At 37.6% G+C, this 19,875-nt stretch overlaps 1 protein-coding gene across 4 annotated transcripts in view; it reads left to right on the top strand.

The window, feature by feature from the left end:
- The window catches only part of LOC145984114 (uncharacterized), a 677,559-nt gene extending 664,881 nt beyond the window's left edge, over positions 1–12,678 (top strand). For all 4 annotated transcript variants that reach the window (XM_083117547.1, XM_083117546.1, XM_083117548.1 and 1 more), the window contains one exon: positions 8,543–12,678. In XM_083117547.1, the coding sequence (XP_082973673.1) occupies positions 8,543–8,951 (409 nt within the window). In that variant the 3' untranslated portion in view covers positions 8,952–12,678. The remainder of the gene's footprint in view (positions 1–8,542) is intronic.
- Positions 12,679–19,875: the final 7,197 nt, after the last annotated feature.

Raw genomic sequence — 19,875 nt, 5'->3', positions numbered from 1 at the left:
ACTAATTTACTCTCGGCAATTCCATATTTAGGAACTATATTAGTTCAATGAATTTGGGGTGGATTTGCAGTAGATAGTGCCACACTAACTCGATTTTTCGCCTTCCATTTCTTATTACCATTTATTTTAATAGCAATATCCATAGTTCATTTACTTTTTTTGCATCAAACCGGGTCTAATAATCCACTATCTATTAATAGCAACATGGATAAAATTCCATTCCATCCATACTTCTCCATAAAAGACATATTAGGCTTTATACTTATAATTTTAAGATTAATACAACTCTCATTAATATTTCCAACAACCCTAGGAGATCCTGAAAACTTTACCCCCGCAAATCCGCTAGTAACCCCTGTACACATTCAGCCAGAATGATACTTTCTATTTGCATATGCCATTCTACGATCAATTCCAAATAAGCTTGGGGGAGTAGTAGCACTAGTATTATCTATTATAATTTTATTTATTATACCAATACACCATAAAAGAAATTTTCGTGGCCTACAATTTTACCCCTTAAATCAAGTATTATTTTGATTGATATTTGCAACCTTTATTTTATTAACCTGAATTGGAGCCCGGCCCGTAGAAACTCCATATATTACTACTGGGCAAATATTAACAATTATATATTTTATATACTTCATCATATCCCCGGCAACCCTACTACTATGAGATAAAATTTTAAAAAAATGACTTCTTGACTGAAATTTTAAGTGTATGTCTTGAAAACATAAAATAGAATGTAAATATTCTAGAAGTCTTCACATTCTAATTATTATGCAACTAAATATAAATTGATACAATCAAGCCCCTAAAACCAACAAAAAAAAAAAAAATAATTCAAAGAAACCGGAAGAAAACTCCTTCAAGCTAAATATATAAGTTTATCATAACGAAATCGTGGTAGTGTACCTCGAACTCAAATATAAATAAAGCCTAAAAAAATAACCCTTAAATAAAAAAGATAAGAAAAATGATATCCCCCCAATAATAATATTCTAAATAAAACACTTATAAATAAAATACTAGCATATTCAGATATAAAAATTAAAGCAAACCCACCAGCACTATACTCAACATTAAACCCAGAAACAAGTTCAGACTCCCCCTCAGCAAAATCAAAAGGAGTTCGGTTAGTTTCAGCTAAACAAGAACTCAACCAGGCTAGCGCCAATGGTATAGCAATAAAAATAAATCATAAATAATCCTGAAAGACATTGAATAAAAGTAAATTATAACCACCAATTAAAAAAATAAAAGATAATAAAATTAATACTAATCTAACCTCATAAGAAATAGTATGAGCAACTGCTCCAAGCCCACCAAGTAATGCATAATTAGAATTAGATGATCACCCAGCAGATATTACTCTATATACTCCTATTCTTATACAACATAAAAAGAAAAACACCCCCAAAGCATAGGAAAGCATTTCTCTGACCAACATTTCGAGTATTACCATATCGTGCACCCCCTCTATTATATCTCCAAGGCCTACCATTAGTGCCTTCTCTTCCAGTAGGTCTAGATTCGATGTTTCTTACCTTAAAATACTTAGCTCCATTAACTTCCTTTACTCGTGAAACCTCTTTGTTTTTCCAAGGCTCTGGTTCATCGTAGATGTCAAAGTCTTTCAAAAACTGAGTTAGTTCATACACTGTCCAAATAGCGTAGCAACACTTCAAACAACCCCTGCTTTTGGGAATCATTCAATATATTTATAGCTTCGACCTTCTCTTTGAGGTCCTCAGGGCTATTCATCCATTCATCATCCTCTTCTTGGATTCTTTGGACGTAGCGTACTATATCTATATTTAAGGGATTTCCCTCTTCATGTTCAGGAGTCCTTCCGAAGTATAAAATAACCTTATTATCTTTGAAGCTAATCTCAGCTCCATGCTGCTTAAGAAGAGGCATTCCTAATAGAAGGTCCGTTCCGAAACCTCTGAGGATAAACACTTCTGTGCTGAAATTCATTCCACCAATTTCCAATTCAACACTACGACTTCCATAAACTCGTTTCCTGTGACTTCCAGAGAAATCAACCAACCTTACCTCTGGTACTTTTTGAATTCGTATTCCTGGAACTTTTTCCACTAACTTAGTCCACACCGAATGACTAAGGATTGAGCACTCACTACCTGTGTCAATAACACAATTCACCAAAATGTCCATTAGTTTGGCCTGAATAATAGGAGATCTGTATTTAGTTCTGGACTCACGTGCAGATTTCAACTCTTGTTGTAACCAACTTTCTTCTGTCTCTGTTAACTGGAAATTAACTTGTAACTCTTGAACATCTCTTGTAGTTGAAATTAGTCGCTCCTTCGAAGCCCCTTGCCTAAATGGGAACGAAGCAAGAAGACAAGGTCCTAGTTTGTTTGACAATATTGGGACCTTTGATTCTGATGGAACTCACGAGCCGTATCAATAGCTTCCTCCTGTTCAGATGTCAGGTCATCTCTTATCTCAGGAGGCCTTTCCAAGTTTCGAGGAGGATTTGGTCTAGTAGAATTAGGAACATCAGAGTTTTGGTTATTTTCTCTAGGTCCTGGTGACCTCCTACCTTGGTTACGGTTTCTTAGGAAAGCATTTCTCTGACCAACATTTCGAGTATTACCATATCGTGCACCCCCTCTATTATATCTCCAAGGCCTACCATTAGTGCCTTCTCTTCCAGTAGGTCTAGATTCGATGTTTCTTACCTTAAAATTCTTAGCTCCATTAACATCCTTTACTCGTGAATCCTCTTTGTTTTTCCAAGGCTCTGGTTCATCGTAGATGTCAAAGTCTTTCAAAAACTGAGTTAGTTCATACACTGTCCTAGGAGCATGGGCTAGACAAAGGCTTCTCATCCGATAAGACAATTGTCCAATAATTAAGTTAAGAACTTCACTTTCACTGAAATTCTCCGCCAGATTCCTGTATGCAGCGTAAACACTCCAAGCAAAGCTTTCCATGTTTTCATACACCAATCGAGAATACTTTCGATTTCTGACAGCCGCCAATTGCCTTTGCTTAGCTTTCTTAGAGGCAAATTCTTCTCTGAACCTATCACAGAAATCTGTATAATCAACAAAGTTATCCATGTTGCCGGCTAACCAATGTTCTGCCTTTCCAGTAAAAACTCGGGGAAGTAATTCAAGCCGATAGTGTTCTGGTACCTGCATGAGCTCGAAGCTAACATTGAGCTCTCTGAGATATTTCTCAGCAGATTGTGCTTCTATATCGCCTTTAAATTTAGGTATATGAGCGATATCTGCCATTCTGGGCATCTTAAAGTGCGACTTTCGCCTTGGAGGGAATTCATCTGAACTATCACCATCACGAGGTCTCTTTCTCCGTTCTAGTCGGTCTTTATCTGTAATACAGAATGGGTTTCGCACTGTAGCTGGAAATTCAAATGATTCAGCTTCGGGATTTAAGCTTCTATCTGGAGTCACTATAGGAGAACTTATCCCATGAGTAAGCTCAGGTTGAATTTTTAAATTTTGGAACTGCACCTGCAAGTCGTCCACTCTTCTAACAAATAGCCCAGTTTGTTCTTGTAATTCCCGTCTTAAGCTTACTTCCAGTTTCTGATTTTGTACTTGAAGATTTTTAATCTTATCTACAGTTGTCCTCTCAACTTCATCCCGAAGAGTGGAAGTGGCAACCTCAATAACTTCATGCTGCTTTTGGACTTCTCTTTCTATGACTTCAGTTCTGTCATTTAACACTTGAACAGAAGCCTGAATGGACTCTACTGTGTTTTCAATATTTCTCACCTTCTCCTCATGAAGTTCACTATTCTATTCTTTTCTCTCTCAGCTAAAGCTTGGGCCAGCTGCAAGTAAGAACCGATTTGTTTAATGATTTCACTTTGCCAAGATCTTAAAGGTTCTACAGCTTCACTAACATACTCTTTTAACTTTACAGTTATTTTTCCCATTTCCTCCTGTAATTCACCTCTACGCTTTTTATCTTCTTCCTCCTTCTCTTGATTTCTCTTTTCTTCTAGACTTTCAACTAATTTCTGAAACATCTCCAAGTCTTCTTGTCTTCTAGCTTCCGACTCTTTTCTTTCAAGTTCTCTTTTCTCTTCAAATTCCCGCTTCTCAAGTTCTCTTTTTTCTTCAAATTCTCGCTTCTCAAGTTCTCTTTTTTCTTCAAATTCTCGCTTCTCAAGTTGTCTTTTCTCTTCCTGAATCTGCATTATAGTTTTAAGCTCTTGCAGCTCTTGCTTTCTTTCAGCAGCTTCTAGCAGTCTTTTCTCTTCTGCTGCAGCCATTTCTTTTTGTCGCTGTTTCTCTTCCTCAATCTTTTCATTTTTCCTTTCCTCTTTATCCTTCATCAACCAGTCTAGTAAACCTCGAGCTACTGGAGTCTGAGCAGAGAAACTTGGCTCTGGATCGGAGGTTACGGAAGGCATTGACAAACATGTCTGACACAAAAGTTCATCTTCAGTTATATTAGTCATCTCTTTACCTTCACAGTGCCAATGGAAATTTTTATGACACTGGCTACACTGGAAAGAGTCTTTTCGCTCTCCCTGGTTCCTACAGCAAGCAAATTCAGTCTCTACCTCCATTGTCTTCTTAGATCTGCTTCGTAGGGTCTTCCCTGCTTTATCACTGTCCATGGTTTCACGTAAGTTCTTCACTTTAAAAGCGGCAAAATACTTTGAAAGGGTGCTTCCAGCTGTTTAACACCACCACTAGTATTTCCGATAACAGTTCACCCTAGTGTTGCACTTGCCAGTAATGTTAACAGTTCGGGAATATTCACTTCGGGCCCCACGGTGTAAGCGCCAATTAACTTTGCAACGTCCTGCTCGACAAAAGTGCCTACTACACCTACACGAGCACGTCAGCTGGATGCAAGTCTACTAACTTGGCCACGACCAATCAGTAGCACCATACGCTCTGCAAAGTTTTACCCATTATGCTAACCTTTTCTCCAGCGGTGGTATGAGACTCTATTTCACTCAGGGTTCGGGAATAAGTACACTGTCCAACGTTAGAGAAAGTTTAATGAATGTAGCTGGATACACTTATGCAACTATAAACGTTGTACGTTTAGCACACGCCCGTGTAGGATATTATACTCACTTGGCCAATATATTGCCACACAATGGGGGGAGAATGGCTTCTGCAAACTGCCGTAACCTGGGAACAGATACACTGCTGCTGCTGCTGCCCTCTGGGGTCGTATCCTTAGCTCCAAGAAACTTCAGGAGGTGCAGTCCTTTGCTAGCGCCGACTTCTATAGCTGCAGGCTTTTACAGGGAAATGTTGGCTTTCGGGGAACAAAGGGGCATCTATTAGGGTCACCCTCACGATAACCGTAGTATCTCACTGACCTGTAATTTTTCCTTCTGGGCGGTTGCCTAGAAACCCCACGCCACACTACCCTGGCGGGGTGCCGCAGGTTGATAGGGGGAGGAAACCTCTCGCAACAAGCGGAGCGGGTCCTCTCACTCTAAAGTGGAGTTTTTCTCTCTCGCCAATAAGCGGAGTGGGTATCTCTCACTCGAAAGTGGAGTGGGTTCTCTTGCCAAAGGCAGAGTTCAACCTCTCTCGCTGGAAGGCGGAGTGCGGCTTTTCACGGGTGCTTGGCCTCTCGCAAGAGCGGAGTGCACCTTCCTTCCTTCTTTAAGAAGTTGGTTGGTTTGAGTTGGTGTTTTAAGTCCATTTTATGCACAGTAAGGCTAATCGGGACTGGACCTACAGTTTAAAGTGGGATCCGAACCACTTGTGCCTCCACCGAGTATCGAACCCGGGACCCCTTGATTACAAGGCAATGACGCTACCACTGCGCCATGGGGGAGGCCCCTCCTTCTTTAAGAAGCTTGGCCTCTCGCAAGAGCGGAGTGCTCCTTTCTTCCGGGTCAGTTGGTAAGAGAGATCTTATCGTGAGCCGACCTGAAAGCCAACTGAAGAAAATCTGCTCCGCGGCTGGTTATATCGCCTCGGTTCAGGTAGCGCCTCTAGCGCCGTTCACGCGAACTACGTGGAACCGTGCTAGAGCAGGCAAGGCCATCTCTACGGCAGACGATTGAACTACGTGCTCAAGGCACAAACGATAAATACATATTATAATATTAAACGTGTGCTAAACGTTAATATACAATTATAAGAAATATTACTTATTCTTTGCGACCACGCAGGGCCTTATTAATAGAATAATAATACATCACTACTGATAAACACAATTATCAAAGCAGGTATTAACACATGTAACATTGAACAAGTAAATGAAATAACTTTGAACCTAATAACAATGGTTACATATACACCGAGTAAATAAACATTAGCGTTACTAATGAGAATGATCTCTCAGGATCATTACATGTTCCCTGTGTCGAAACACGCCTGTTGAAACCAAGTTATCCAGGTCGGGACAAGCACAGGTCAAAATTTGTAAAGGAAAAGGGGGATTAGCCCAGGTCTTTCTATTTATAGGAATACAGGGCGAGTCAAAAGTCCCTGATCACCCCTTATAAAATGAAAGGGAGTGTACATTGCAGCAATTGGTCATGGTAATATGTTAGGCCTAGGGGGAAACTTTTCGGTGCATGTCGTGACAACGTCCGCCATTTTGGTGACCGCCATCTTGGATCCAACTTCATTTCTTTAAATGGGAAGGTTGGGTATGGTTTTGGGCTAGAATTTCACCAGGAATTCAGATGGCGGTCACCAAGATGACGGACGTTGTCATTACATGCACCAAAACGTTTCCCCCTATGCCTAACATATTACTACCATGACCAATTGCTGCAATCTACACTCTCTTTCATTTTATAAGGGGTGGTCAGGGACTTTTGACTCACCCTGTATATGCTATGTACTATGTCTGAGACACGTCCACCACTCACATGGGCGATGACTGTTTTCACTGCCGGAGGTCTCTAAAGAGAGAGATGTCCACAATATACCAGGTGCCTCGTTAGCTACCGGGACCTCATTGGGATTATTGCTCCACGAGACCGCATCGGTAGGAACAAAGCCTGGTAGACTTCAAAGAAACTTCTGCAAGATACTTGACCACGAGTCTTATCTGCGTACTGATCTTTGTCACGTACTTGCTGTTCACGGAACTTGACTCCACCATGGCCGTAGGCAGGAAAACATTTCGGGGGGGGTTCATCCATAATTGTTCCCATGGGCGACGCCAGAAATTTGAATAATAGAAATAATAACAATAATTGTACAATAATAATTAAAATTTCATAATAATAAAACAATTTCATTCCATAATAATAATACTAATAATAATAATTATTATATTATTGTTATATCCTTAAGGGGGCTTACTCAATCCAGCAGATGAGTGAATATCCAGCACAAGTTTCTTTTTGTCTTTTTTAACGTTTCATACAGTGTGTACTGAAATGCACAATTATTATACTTCGTCATTAAACTTTAGATACCTTCAAGAGAAAAGCTTTAAAAGTTAGATGGAAATTTTAGTCATAAAGCTTTTGTTGTTTGACTTTAAAATTAAATTTTTGGAATTTTGAAAAGTGTGGAACCAGTTATTCTTTTTAAAAACTTAGCCTGGTGCATGGATATAGGTAAAAGGTAAAGTGTTCCCCTGTGCATAGCACCACGCCATGAAGGCGTATAGGGGGTGTGGGGGTAACGCCCCACACTTTCTTGATCCGGTCGTGAGTGGGGGCGATGTGATCAACATCACGCCCCTGACCGCCTTTACCCCCCAGGGTTTCCCCCAGGTACCCATGTTATTCGACGCTGGGTGGGCGCCGGGGCCGCTTCCACCGTTAGAAATGGATTGTAACCTCAATCGCGAACGTAATGCGCTACAAAACTGGAGATCCTAGGTTTGAACTCCTATCAAGGAGGATTTTCGACTTTATCGGACAGGGAATTTAAAAGCTGGAAAGGGAATTTTGGGACAATCATAAGGGAATCTTCAGTCCATATTCCTTGTGACGCAGGAGCAACACTGGAAAGATGACAACAGAAGTGATAACGGTGGGGTCGCGGGTGGGCTACGATTCTGAGAATAAATCCTGTTTCACTCAAGTTTCAGAATTCCAAATGTATGAAAATTCTAGCTCGATCGTTTCAACATTGTCTCCATGTATTTTTGTGATGATTCGAAAAAAAATTGAAAATTTGTTACAGATTTTGGTTTATGAACTTCCATTAATTCAACATGTCAGAAGTTTCGGGGGGGGTTTGAACCCTAGAAACCCCCCCTCTAAATACGGCCATGGAGTCCACGTTCAATTAACAAATGCACAAATACGTATTTTTCTTCTTCAAAGCCAAAGGTAAGTTGGAAAAAGTGAACGAACCTTTGAAAACAAACAAATGTTGGTTTTGACCGCGCTTCTAGCGACTAAAAAACAATGGTATCTGCCGATACCGATATGTATATATATATAATCAACTGCTTGACACTCCTCTACAAAAATATCTGGTGATGCCTTTGTCTATATCCACCACATGGATCTGTGGACAAATATGTTTCTGTTCCTTCACAATTGCTGTGTATACTGCTCTTATACAACTATTTTATTTTCTTTCAGCCGATGCAAAAGAGCTTCACTATTCTGTCAAGAGGGAGATAGAGATTGTTTGCGTTTGCCCCTGAGTTATTCATTCAATTTTATCACCTTTGTGTCAAATCTCTCTATTCCACCAATTGGTCAGCTTGATCTATTTACTATGCGTGGACCACTGTGGACAACAACAACTGTACAATTCAGTTTGGAATTGTTGAAATCACGAGTGCCTACTGCAATACCAAAAGCAACTCAAGAATATTTTAGGCTTCGGAGAACAGCATTCAATCAGGCAGTCATATCTCTGATTAAAACTATCACAGGACCACAAGAAATAGAGCTTCAACTGACAATGGAATTGTATCATAATGGAATATTTGGAGGTTCAGCTGTGGCGAAATTGTTCATTTATGTATCAGAATATGAATTCTAATTATTCTTAAAGAGAATTGGTATGGTTGGCATAAAAATTGTTGACTTTACTCGTACTCTGCATCCTGATAAGCAAACAATCCAAATTTCACTAAAAAAATAAATATCTAGGTACTATTTAGCAACATAACTTATATAACTTCATTTAGAACAAACAGTGATACCAAATAAAATTAAATGTTCCCTTTCCTGTTATTGATATGCAACCACTTTTCTCTTCAACGCTGTCTGTGCAACAAATACACTTGTAGAATTAACAGAATGCTGCCTGAACTCTATGAGACATGTTTTTTGTTGATTATTTAACATATGCATACAGGCTTGACTTTTTTACATGTAAAATTTAAACTGCAAGTAAATTTACATAATTAATTTTAAAAATGCCACAATTTTTGTTACATGTTTATATAAATAATTTTTTTATGTATTGTGTAACAGCAACTTACAGTAAAGCTGAACACTATATGGCATAAAGCAGAGATTTAACCTGTAGTCCATGAATGCCCAGAGGGTGGAGTGCAATACCCTTCCAGGGAGTCTGCAAAGGCTTGAAGAAATGTTACGTTGAATGAAAATAGACTGTAAATTATTATATAAACTGATATGTTCCTCCCACTTGCTACAGGTAAAAATGTGGCAATATTGTTTTTATCATTTTGCTTACTGTTAGGGATTATTTGTAATACAAAACTTCAAAAAATAATTCCCATATTCAGATTGTTAATAAGAAATCCCCATATCTACATCACCAATAAGTGAACACTAAACAGCCAACAGTGGGATCCAAACCACTGTGCCATTTGCCTCCATCGGGTATCGAACCCCTTGATCACAAGGTGACGACGACAATAAATATGAATATTGCAATACATTTTATTGTATAATTATAGTTAAAGACCCTTCATCAGCATATTTAAATAAATATTTGATTCACTTAAACACTCCTAATATTGACTGAACTCCTGTGTGTCATCAACAACAAAAGATATGTAAAAGGGAACTGTAGTAATAGAGTTCAGCTAATAACTAAGAACATTGAATCATTTGAATTTAGGATGACTGCATGTACATCCTATCCATTTTTTACATTACAAATTCTCACCAAGATGTCACAGGTTCAAATTCAATGGTTGGTTATCTTGACAAAGGTTTGATTTCCATGAGTCAGTGCAGAACAGTGTGCCTTTCCCTTTCCTGTGACTATCAAGGCCACTTCCCCCCACTTCCTTGTCACTTTTGTTGTGGCATTCTAGAGGACATGACAATTCATACTTATTTATGATGCACAGAATATACGTAAACCACACATAAGCAAGGTGTGCCACTTCATTATGGTCCATCTGGGGATGAATTGCTATGTGTTTTTCTGGCAGATACTACCAGTAACTTAACACCTAAAACAACGTGTAAATAATAATGTTCCCTTACTAAGAGTTGAGTGTCCTGCATCAAGCATCTGTTACACATATTGTGTGTCAGAAACACAGTATCTATGCTGTATATCATCGACTGCAAAATACTAAATTCCAAAGGCTATTTAGTTAACATGCTAATTTTTAATGCATACTTGGTGGAATTACACCAACTTTCTAATTTCTTGCTCTCCTTTATTTTCACCATTACTACAGCTAACAGCGGTTATGCAATCTTTAGTAATTCTGAGCATGGAGAACCTCTAATATTTCCAATGGAAGCATAGTTTGTATTTAATTGTGTGACATGTACAGAGGTAAATTACATCTGATCCATTGTAAGAATTAAACGATTTTTTATTCTCACACAAAAAAATAAAAATCGAACAAGAATTACAAATGAAACACTCTTCCATGCACTGTGTGAAGGGTGTGGAGGTAGGACTCCATATGATCTGAGCCATAGTGAAGGTGATGTGATCAGCACCACACTCCCAAGAAAATGTTGATAAAACATCCCCAAGTTAGAATATTTTGTTTTGCCTACTGCATTGTCTCCATGTTGATTTACATAAGCATCATCCCAAGTAACCAAAAGTGGTTCGCCCAACGTTCAGCCAACCATACTAAAATAAAAACATACAGTTGGGCAATGGTGATTGTGGCTGTGATTCCAACGTTGGACCAACGAGTGGTTTTTGCATTAGGCCAATGAACTAAATACTAAAGTATAGATAGGTATATGTTGTGGTATCTATAATTTATTTGGAAACCAAATATTTACTTTAATACAAATTATTCCTATAAAATAAAAATATACACAACACTTTTTAATTCATATGGTATCATTTTCTCAAGGTACCTTAAATTGGTGGCTCAAAACATTTTCTAGTTTACTTAGTTTCACACATTTCAAGGAATTTAGTCTGCACATAGCATTGTTTATTTTATAAATGAACCACTTTCAAAATAATACATGTAACACTTGTTCTGCTACAGTTAAACAGAAAATCCAAAAACAATTCCCAACACAGAAATATATTTCATCCATGGCGGATGACACAGGACTGGTGAGTGACTACAAGTTATGAATAGCTTCAACTTTCATTAACAAAATATTATATTTTCAATAAGTGCTGTGACTGTGATGTTTGGAAAAAATACACTATCACGTGTCATTTGTTTTACACACTACAATTTACAGCATACTTTTCACACTTGTCTTAGCAGCAGAAAGCCGTTTTTAAAACTGATTTTGACTCACTCTTCCATGGTTGGGCAATCATTGGGAACAATTGTTTGCTCAAAGTAAGATCAACTTCAATTTTCCAACCAACATAAATCCAACCTTTCCCACATAACAACGCTTCTGGTTACTTGGGACCATCTATCCACAAAGTCAACCAAGCACCCCACAGGTAATAATTTCCACTTTCGGCACAGCATATAATAGTTTGGATATCTTTACATGAATCAAAACATACATTACATACTATTATGACACAAATCCTTAGTAATAAATGCAAGTTTTTTAAACAAAGAGACACGGCAAGTTGCACATGTCACTTCCACTGGGCCATTTACTCAATACTGTGTATCATGTTGCCTTGGTCTATTGTTCATACATGCATTGCAAATGCTTGCTTATGGACTGAAGTGGTGAATGTCACTTATTTTTCAGAATGTTCTTATGTCTTATGTATGTTTGCATGTAACCCTTGGTTGATTATCAGATAAATTTTAAAACTAATATTAATTTTTATCATATCAGGTTGCTTATGCAATTTCTGCACTGCCATTTTAAGATGATATTCTATCACTTGTGCAATGAACTACTAAACCATTTCTTATGCTTCGAAGAAACAATATTATATTTTCTCTTGGTACGTTATGACTAATATTTTCTTAGATTATGTTGGTTTGCTTTATTTTAATAATGTAAACATTTATATATCAACACAACAGCCTTCTCAGAGAAATTTGATTATATTAAAGTATATATTGTTCAATATCTGGGATCAAGGCACTGGTGTTTGAAAGAAGAAAAGTCTATGAGAGATCACATTTATTTTTTGACATTTCATGTACTTTAAAACTATAAGTATTTAAGTTGAGAAATTCATAACATGTAACTTGCTTGTCAATATTATTATTTGTATGGGTTTGAGACCTTCAATATGGCATGTTTTGTTTCAGTGTATTTTATAATATGTGTAATGTATATATATATAACGGGAGAAATGTAGAGAAAAATAAGATATATTAATATTTTATAATTCTCTTTAAGTAACTAATATTAAACATTATACACAACAACTACTCTCTACTTATTGATGTTAATATAAGCACTTTGTCAGAAAACACAGAATGACACTGGACAGAGATTTTCTTTCAGTGTTGCTCCTGATTGTACTTTATGCTCTCACAGTGTTACCAAGTCTATGTGAGCCGGCCCCCGTGGCGGAGTAGTTATCAAATCGTGCTATGATGCCAGGGTTCCCAGGTTCGAATCCCGGCCTAGGCATGGATGTTTGTGAGTGTCCATTCATCAATTTCATCATATCATCACTCATTCCCATCTTCGCAAATTAGCCAAAAGTGGCACAAAAAGCGAAGTAAAACAAAGCAAATCAATCAGTCAATCAACCAAGTCTATGTATCTCTGTTTTACTAAAGTACCAGGTGACCACAATTAAATTTCTCTACTCAGAGCTCTCTGAAACCCATTCAACACATTGCACCAAAACTTGGTATACAGGCTATGGAGACCATGGGGAAGCAAAGCTAATAAAGAAAAAAATAGTTCAAATTTTCATCAGGTAGAAGAAATGTGGTGCTGCGATCTAGCGCACAACAACATCTCGGGAACTGCTTTGTGTGACCATTGATCACTGTATTATGCTTCCAAACGGTCATTCACATTGACAAATATTGAATGCTGCTGTACCTATATAAACTCAAATTATTGGTTGCACAAATTGTTGTCGTTACTTCAGTACCACATGTGTACCTGGTGGTGAAATTTTGAACTATATTTTTTTCATCAACATTTGCTTCCCATGGGCTCCATAGACTCTATACAAAGTTTCAGTGTAATCTGTTGCTTCAAATGGACTACAGAGAGCTCTGAGTAGGGCAACTTTTAATTGAATGGTTTATTTCAGAAACCCCCTATCGATCATTTTCGGCGAAAACGATATTTGTACAGTTTCATATCGCCCTTGGAAAGATGCATCGTTTGATGCAAAACCCGCTCATGTAACCACGTACCTAACGCAGGTAAGTGTCCTTGAAGTATCCCTTTACTGCAGATACCTCTCAAGCTTCGCAACATAGAGGCTTTTTGCAGTAAAGACGTAACTTCCGTTGGTACCAACTGATTCAATCGCACGTTCCGTACAGTTGACAAGACTGTGTTGTATCCAAGAACAGCTCTAGCAAAACAAAAACCACACTGTTATGAGGTCTTTGATAAATCTGTGACAGTAGGTGGTTCGACACGACTGACCAATACTTCCCAGTTCGTGGTTATTCATTCCTACTGCGCGCCTGTGATTTTAGTTCTATCAAACGTGCTTTGAGAAAAACGGACCGAATTATATGCCTGAAGAATATGTTGATCTGATGTCTAAGGCAAGCCTAGTTGGACATTTCTTCATTCACAGAGTTCAAACTGACCATATCCGTTCTGTCAAGAAGTGGTGGCCTCATTCATACAAGAACAGAACCAACTCCAACAAAACATCAGGAAGAAGTATACCGTAGAAACAACGGCTACCTTTCAAGACATCATCCTTCAAGCACTTCTTCTTCACCAACAGAGCTAAGGGAAAAGTTGTAGCTCAGCAGTTCATCGGTGGGCTTACTTTCTCAATGTTCACTTTGCGGAAGACAAAAGTTCCTCCTCAGCTACCTTCAGCAAAAGTTACCCAGCAGGAAAGATACCCATAAACGGGAAGAAACTAGACGATATTCATAAGTTGCCAGATTACACACGTGGATATGAGAGCTTCTATGACATTCTGCTGTGACGAACAACAGCTGCTGCATGCTTCAACCCGGAATAGGAGGAAGATTAGGACCACTAATATACTAACTATTTTGTTCTTTGCAATTGTGAATTTTTATCTTTTAATGTGCAAGATTTTTTCTTTTGTTCCTCTGAAGTTGAGCTCAAATTTTTCTAAAGAAAACAATAGGTATATTTCTCTTTTCAACATTTTCTAATTTTCTTCACGCTCGATGTCATCTATTTCATGAATATAAAAGAACAAAAGTATAATTTGTAACTCCTTTCGATTTTTCCCCTCCAAAAACAAAGTAATAACAAATGAGCATTATAAAATCATGCAGATAATGAAAAGCAGTTATTGATTTCCGAGTTGCTATAAGATACTATATCTCCTCCAGTAGTTGTGTGGATCATTCCACACAGGTACTGAAAAATAAAATCTAGTCTCGAACCAAAAGTCCTAAAGTGCTGGAGTGGCAATGTTCGGAAAGTTAATTTAAAAATGGTAACTACGTAGTTACAGTTAGAGTTACTTGCTTAAAAAAGTAACAGTTACAGTTACAGTTACTCATTTTAAAAAGTAACTCAGTTACTTTCTGCTGAAAATTCTCTTGCAGCCAAAATACACAAATCCATCATTAATTGTAATAACATAATTTGTGAAGACTAAGAAGTACTTTACTTATGTTACTAGTACATTATATAAGTCGTCGTATATTTATTACAAAATAAAGTGATCTCCTGTGCTTTGCGCCACGCCATGTAGGCGTATAGGGATGTGGAGTTAGAGCCGCACACTTTTTTGATCATGGCCGAAGGTGGGGGTGATGTGATCAGCACGACGTCCCTGGCATCCTTAATCCCTGCAGAATTTCCTTCAGATACCCACTTGATACGACGCTGGGTGGGCACTGGAGGCGCTGCAACAGGTGGAAAGAATCTCGGTTCTCCCCCACTGAGGATCGAACCCGGGGTCTCTTGCATGGTAGTCAGGCACCCTAACGACTTTTTTTAAAGGAATACCCCTATGCAGTAGTATCCCCGTTATTCACATCTTCTCAATTTTCACGTATGCCAATTTTGTGTTTTCTATATTCTCATTGGAACAAACCCAAACATCCATGTCCGAAACGAACTAGAATCCGGGTCCCCTGACATATAGTGTGTTGTGCTAACCACTCTGCCACGGAGGTTGACCTGAGCTACTGAGACTTAAACATTTGTATTTATTATCATTATTGTTCTTAAGGAATGTCCATTGGAGTGGGGGGATTCTACAAACTGTATAGAAAGAGAGAGAGAGAAATCACTCACGTAGAATATATTCTAAGAAGGGCGGTCTGTTTCTCATAAAGGGCGTGTCAGAGAGAAATAAATTTTGTTGTATAATTTCAAGTGTTTATGAACCAGAAAATGATAAATATTATAATGTAGTAGCCTATAATTGTGCGTTATCAATGAAGTTGAAAATTGCATTTTAAACTTACCCCTTCAGTTCTCTCTGAGAGGATTACATAAACAAGCAAGAATGATGGCAAGGTCTTCCTGATTCGTTAGTTTGCCACTTGAGTGTTGTAATTCACTGTTGTATCAATAATAATGGTGAGATCTGTCGTATCTGTTATTTCAAGAAAATGGGTTTTCATTTATATCTTAAACGAATAGCACTTACCACAGAATATTACTTTTTTCAAAATATCCAGAAATACTGAATAATCGTAAATAAGCGAAATCTAACCGGAAATATTTTTACTTTCATTTTTAAATTATCAGAGTAGTGGGATTGATGCTATAACCAGGACCACTTATAAGTGTAGAAAAGGAGAGGCTATTTGATTGAACAATCCGATTTGCCTACACTTAAAACAATGGCAAGAGGGGCTTATACCCCAATTCTTCAGGTGTGATATGCCCTGATTTTTTAAGAATTTTGAATTCTAGTGTAGAAAAGGTGAAGCCTCTCAGACAGATTTGCCCATACTTAAAACAATGGCAAGAGGGGCTTATACCTTAATTCTTCAGGTGCGATATGCTCTGAATTTTAAGAATTTTGAATTTAAGTGTAGAAAAGGTGAAGCCTCTCAGACAGATTTGCCTACACTTAAAATTATGTCAAGTACCCATATCATCTTATTGTTTTAAGTGTGTTTTTCTGTCAAAATTCCTGGGATTTTGAATTCTAGTGTAGAAATGGTGAGCCCCCCTCAGATTGATTCTGCCATGTGTACAAAAGCTGAATCTCTCAATTTGCTGTCTATAAGCTTGTCAAAAATAAGCCGCCCCCCTGTTATTGTTTTGGCTACATTTGAAATTGAGCGAAAAATATTTATATTCTCAAGCAAAACTCCCCGATCAATATATTGAGCCAAGGGCAGGCTGTTTCATGTTTTTTCTAATCTTTTGATCAGTCAAATGTCCCGGCAGGCAATTAATTATGCAGGGGCCTGGGAGAGTTATGCGTGCATCCAAGAGATATAATCTATATTGTGCTTTTCAGGGAAAATTCCCCCCATACATGCTCTCATGTTATTGACTCCAAGAGGAATTCTCAGTAATAAGAATATTGACCCCTTGCATGTTGTATGCTTGAACACAATTTTAATCTTGTCTTGCTGTATTAATATAAACCCAAGCAAGGATTTATAGAACATTCAATGCACAATTTTAAAGTCTAATTATGAAATTGTATTTAGCTGATATAGAGCTATGAGCTTTGGGCTCTTAATAAAATGTGGACATAGTCCCATGGCTTATTGTCTTGTAAACAGGAGGCTCGGGTTTGAATCCTGATAAAATATAATGCCTCCCCTGATGGCAAAGTGTTAATATTGGTGCCTTGTAAACAAGAGGCTCGGGTTTGAGGCCCGACAAAATGTGTAAGATTGAAATACATGTGGCAAAATAATATCTCTACACGTGAGATTTTGAGAATATTCACTGCTAGCTGATATACAGCTGAGGTTTGAAAGTGTGTTGTACAACAGCATAAAAATATACACACACACACACATATTTACTTCTGGTTTAAGTTCAATTGGGCACCAGGCTCAACTTGTATATCTAGTATTAAGATAATATAATTTTTCTAGAATTCTTCTGTGACTCTCTCATTTCTTACATCATAAACATATGATTTTTCACCTATGAGAATAACACTACATATAGTGTCATCAGGTAATGACTCATGGAATTCACAGATAATTTTAAAGTTTGTCCTGTCATTCATCCACAACTTGTTTTCTTTTTGAAGTGTTGATTACAAACATGGGTCTCTGTGCTTTGAATTCATCTGGTGTGTAATACATATCAGTATTGCCAGTAGTGACCCTTTTGTATGCTGTAAATGCTTCATATAATTTAAGGAAATCATCCTTGGAAATGTCTAAATTATAATTTTCTCTAGGAAATACCTCATTTCTGCCATTTTTAAGATATATGTTCTTGATGTTGCAGTTATCAAATCTACTTGAATTTTTTTCCTGATTATTGTGTCTTCCATTCTGAAACAATAAAACCACAAAATCCGGCATGTCATATTGTATACTGGAGAATGAATTTGTAGCATCAAACTCATAATAAGTACCAGTTGCGGGCTTCTGTACACATTGATATGTATAAAATTGTAGAGGAACTTGTGGATTTTTTATTATATCTGCTTTGTATTTAAGAGCATAACTGGCTTCATATTCAACAACTGAGATTCTTAGCTCCAAAGTTTGAATAATGCATTTGCCTTCATCAGGTAGGGTATTGGGCAAAGCTTCCCCTGTAGAGTTTAATGTGCTGTACCTCATCAAAGCATTATTATCATTGGCAGCTCTTCTAAATGTGATTCTTAAACCACCCTTCCACATAATATCTTTGTAATCTGAGAAGAATCCTGGCAACAGGCGCATAGGAAACAGCACTGTGTGGCTCTTGGATATAATTTTATCACCAGCCTCAAATCCACCTATTTTGTAGTAAGAAGCCTCGGTTTTGGATAATTTTAGTGTGGCCAAAGCTGTGGAGGTAATGCCGGGATAATCCACTCTGTTTATAACAACACCATGCTTTCTGATCTCAATTTCAGAGAACAGATGTGGCACAAAATTGTCCACCAATCTTATATTTGAATTTGCCGGATAATCTGTTCCATCGAGCTTTACAACATCAAATTTGATGTATAGATCTGCTCTGTGGGGGTGTATAAAGCCATCCCCTACATCAAGATCAACCTCAATCTTTGTGTTGGGTTGATTTAAATTTGCAAATGTCCTCCTGTTTGGGGGGATTGATTGTAGCTCATAACTCTCAATATTTTCCATTTTCTTCTTGTATGTATTTTTATTTAAATATTAATCTCTATGATTGCAGTTGTTGTGGCTCCAGCAAAATCAACTAATTCTTCTTTTTCATTAGTGACCATCAATTCAATATTATCTATTCTATTATGGCACACAGGAAAATATAATGTTGGGGATGGAGTGTAGATGATTGGCTCCATAAATTCAGAATTAGGTTTGAATGTTGCAATGATGCCAGTTTGTTTGTGAGTGCCTATACCATTTGATTTGGTGATCATACCCTCAGCCACATTACAGTGAATATTTAGAGTCTCTATGGCTAAGAATTTAGGTATATTAATAGCAGTGTGTTTGATGGCTGGTTCAAGTTTTGTGTTGTTCTCAAAGCCTAACAGCTCTCCTATAGTACCCAGATCCACTGTTTCTGTAGCAGATACAATCTCTACTCTGTGAGTGACAGAATTTTGACTTAACACTACACCTCTGGGTAATTGAGCATTTAGAGTGGACAGATTATACTGCCCTGGAGTGATGACAATTTTTTGATCCCCTACTGCAATTTTGTTGTTGTGGTGTGTAATATTAGAGATTAAGTACATGCCATAAAATGCTCTGAGAGCTATTGTTTTGGGATACACTATGTCATCATGCAATTTGAGTTTCAATATTGAATTTTGGCTGGTGAGATGGAATACCCTCATGATGTTTTAAATACCACAAGGCTTTTTGAAAATTTTCAATTGATGGTTTATTTATTTGAGACATATATCTAAGAACAGATAAACACAAATGTCCGCAATTAACATCTTTGAAATTTTGAACACGGGCATTATTGTAATAAAGATTAGCTGAATTTAGATATTTTATTAAATTTTCAGGTGGAACACCTCCAAATGAATCAAACACAAATGCCTCATTTTTTAAATATTTAAGATAACAGATCCAGTGAGTGCCCTGATTTTTGTACTTATCCAAATTAACAATGCCACACTCTTTGTTGAGTGGTTGTTCTCGCAAAGAATCAGACATGTACACACCTCTAAAATTTTTGATGCCCAGTGGCTTGATTAAAGCTTCAATATCTTGGTTTGTAAGCGGCTCTTGTTTTTTTTAAACTTATTCATGGCTCTCTTAACACCTTTGCCTTTTTTCTCCATGGCCAGGTTATGGCGCCTCTGCTCATCTAATTCTGCCCTATTTTTCTTGGCATCTATT

This window comes from Lepisma saccharinum, chromosome 2 (genome assembly GCF_977018435.1).
Source record: "Lepisma saccharinum chromosome 2, izLepSacc3.1, whole genome shotgun sequence".
NCBI classification, from domain to species: domain Eukaryota; kingdom Metazoa; phylum Arthropoda; class Insecta; order Zygentoma; family Lepismatidae; genus Lepisma; species Lepisma saccharinum.
Note: the sequence above shows the minus strand (reverse complement) of the source record. Positions and strands in the feature narration are given on the sequence as shown.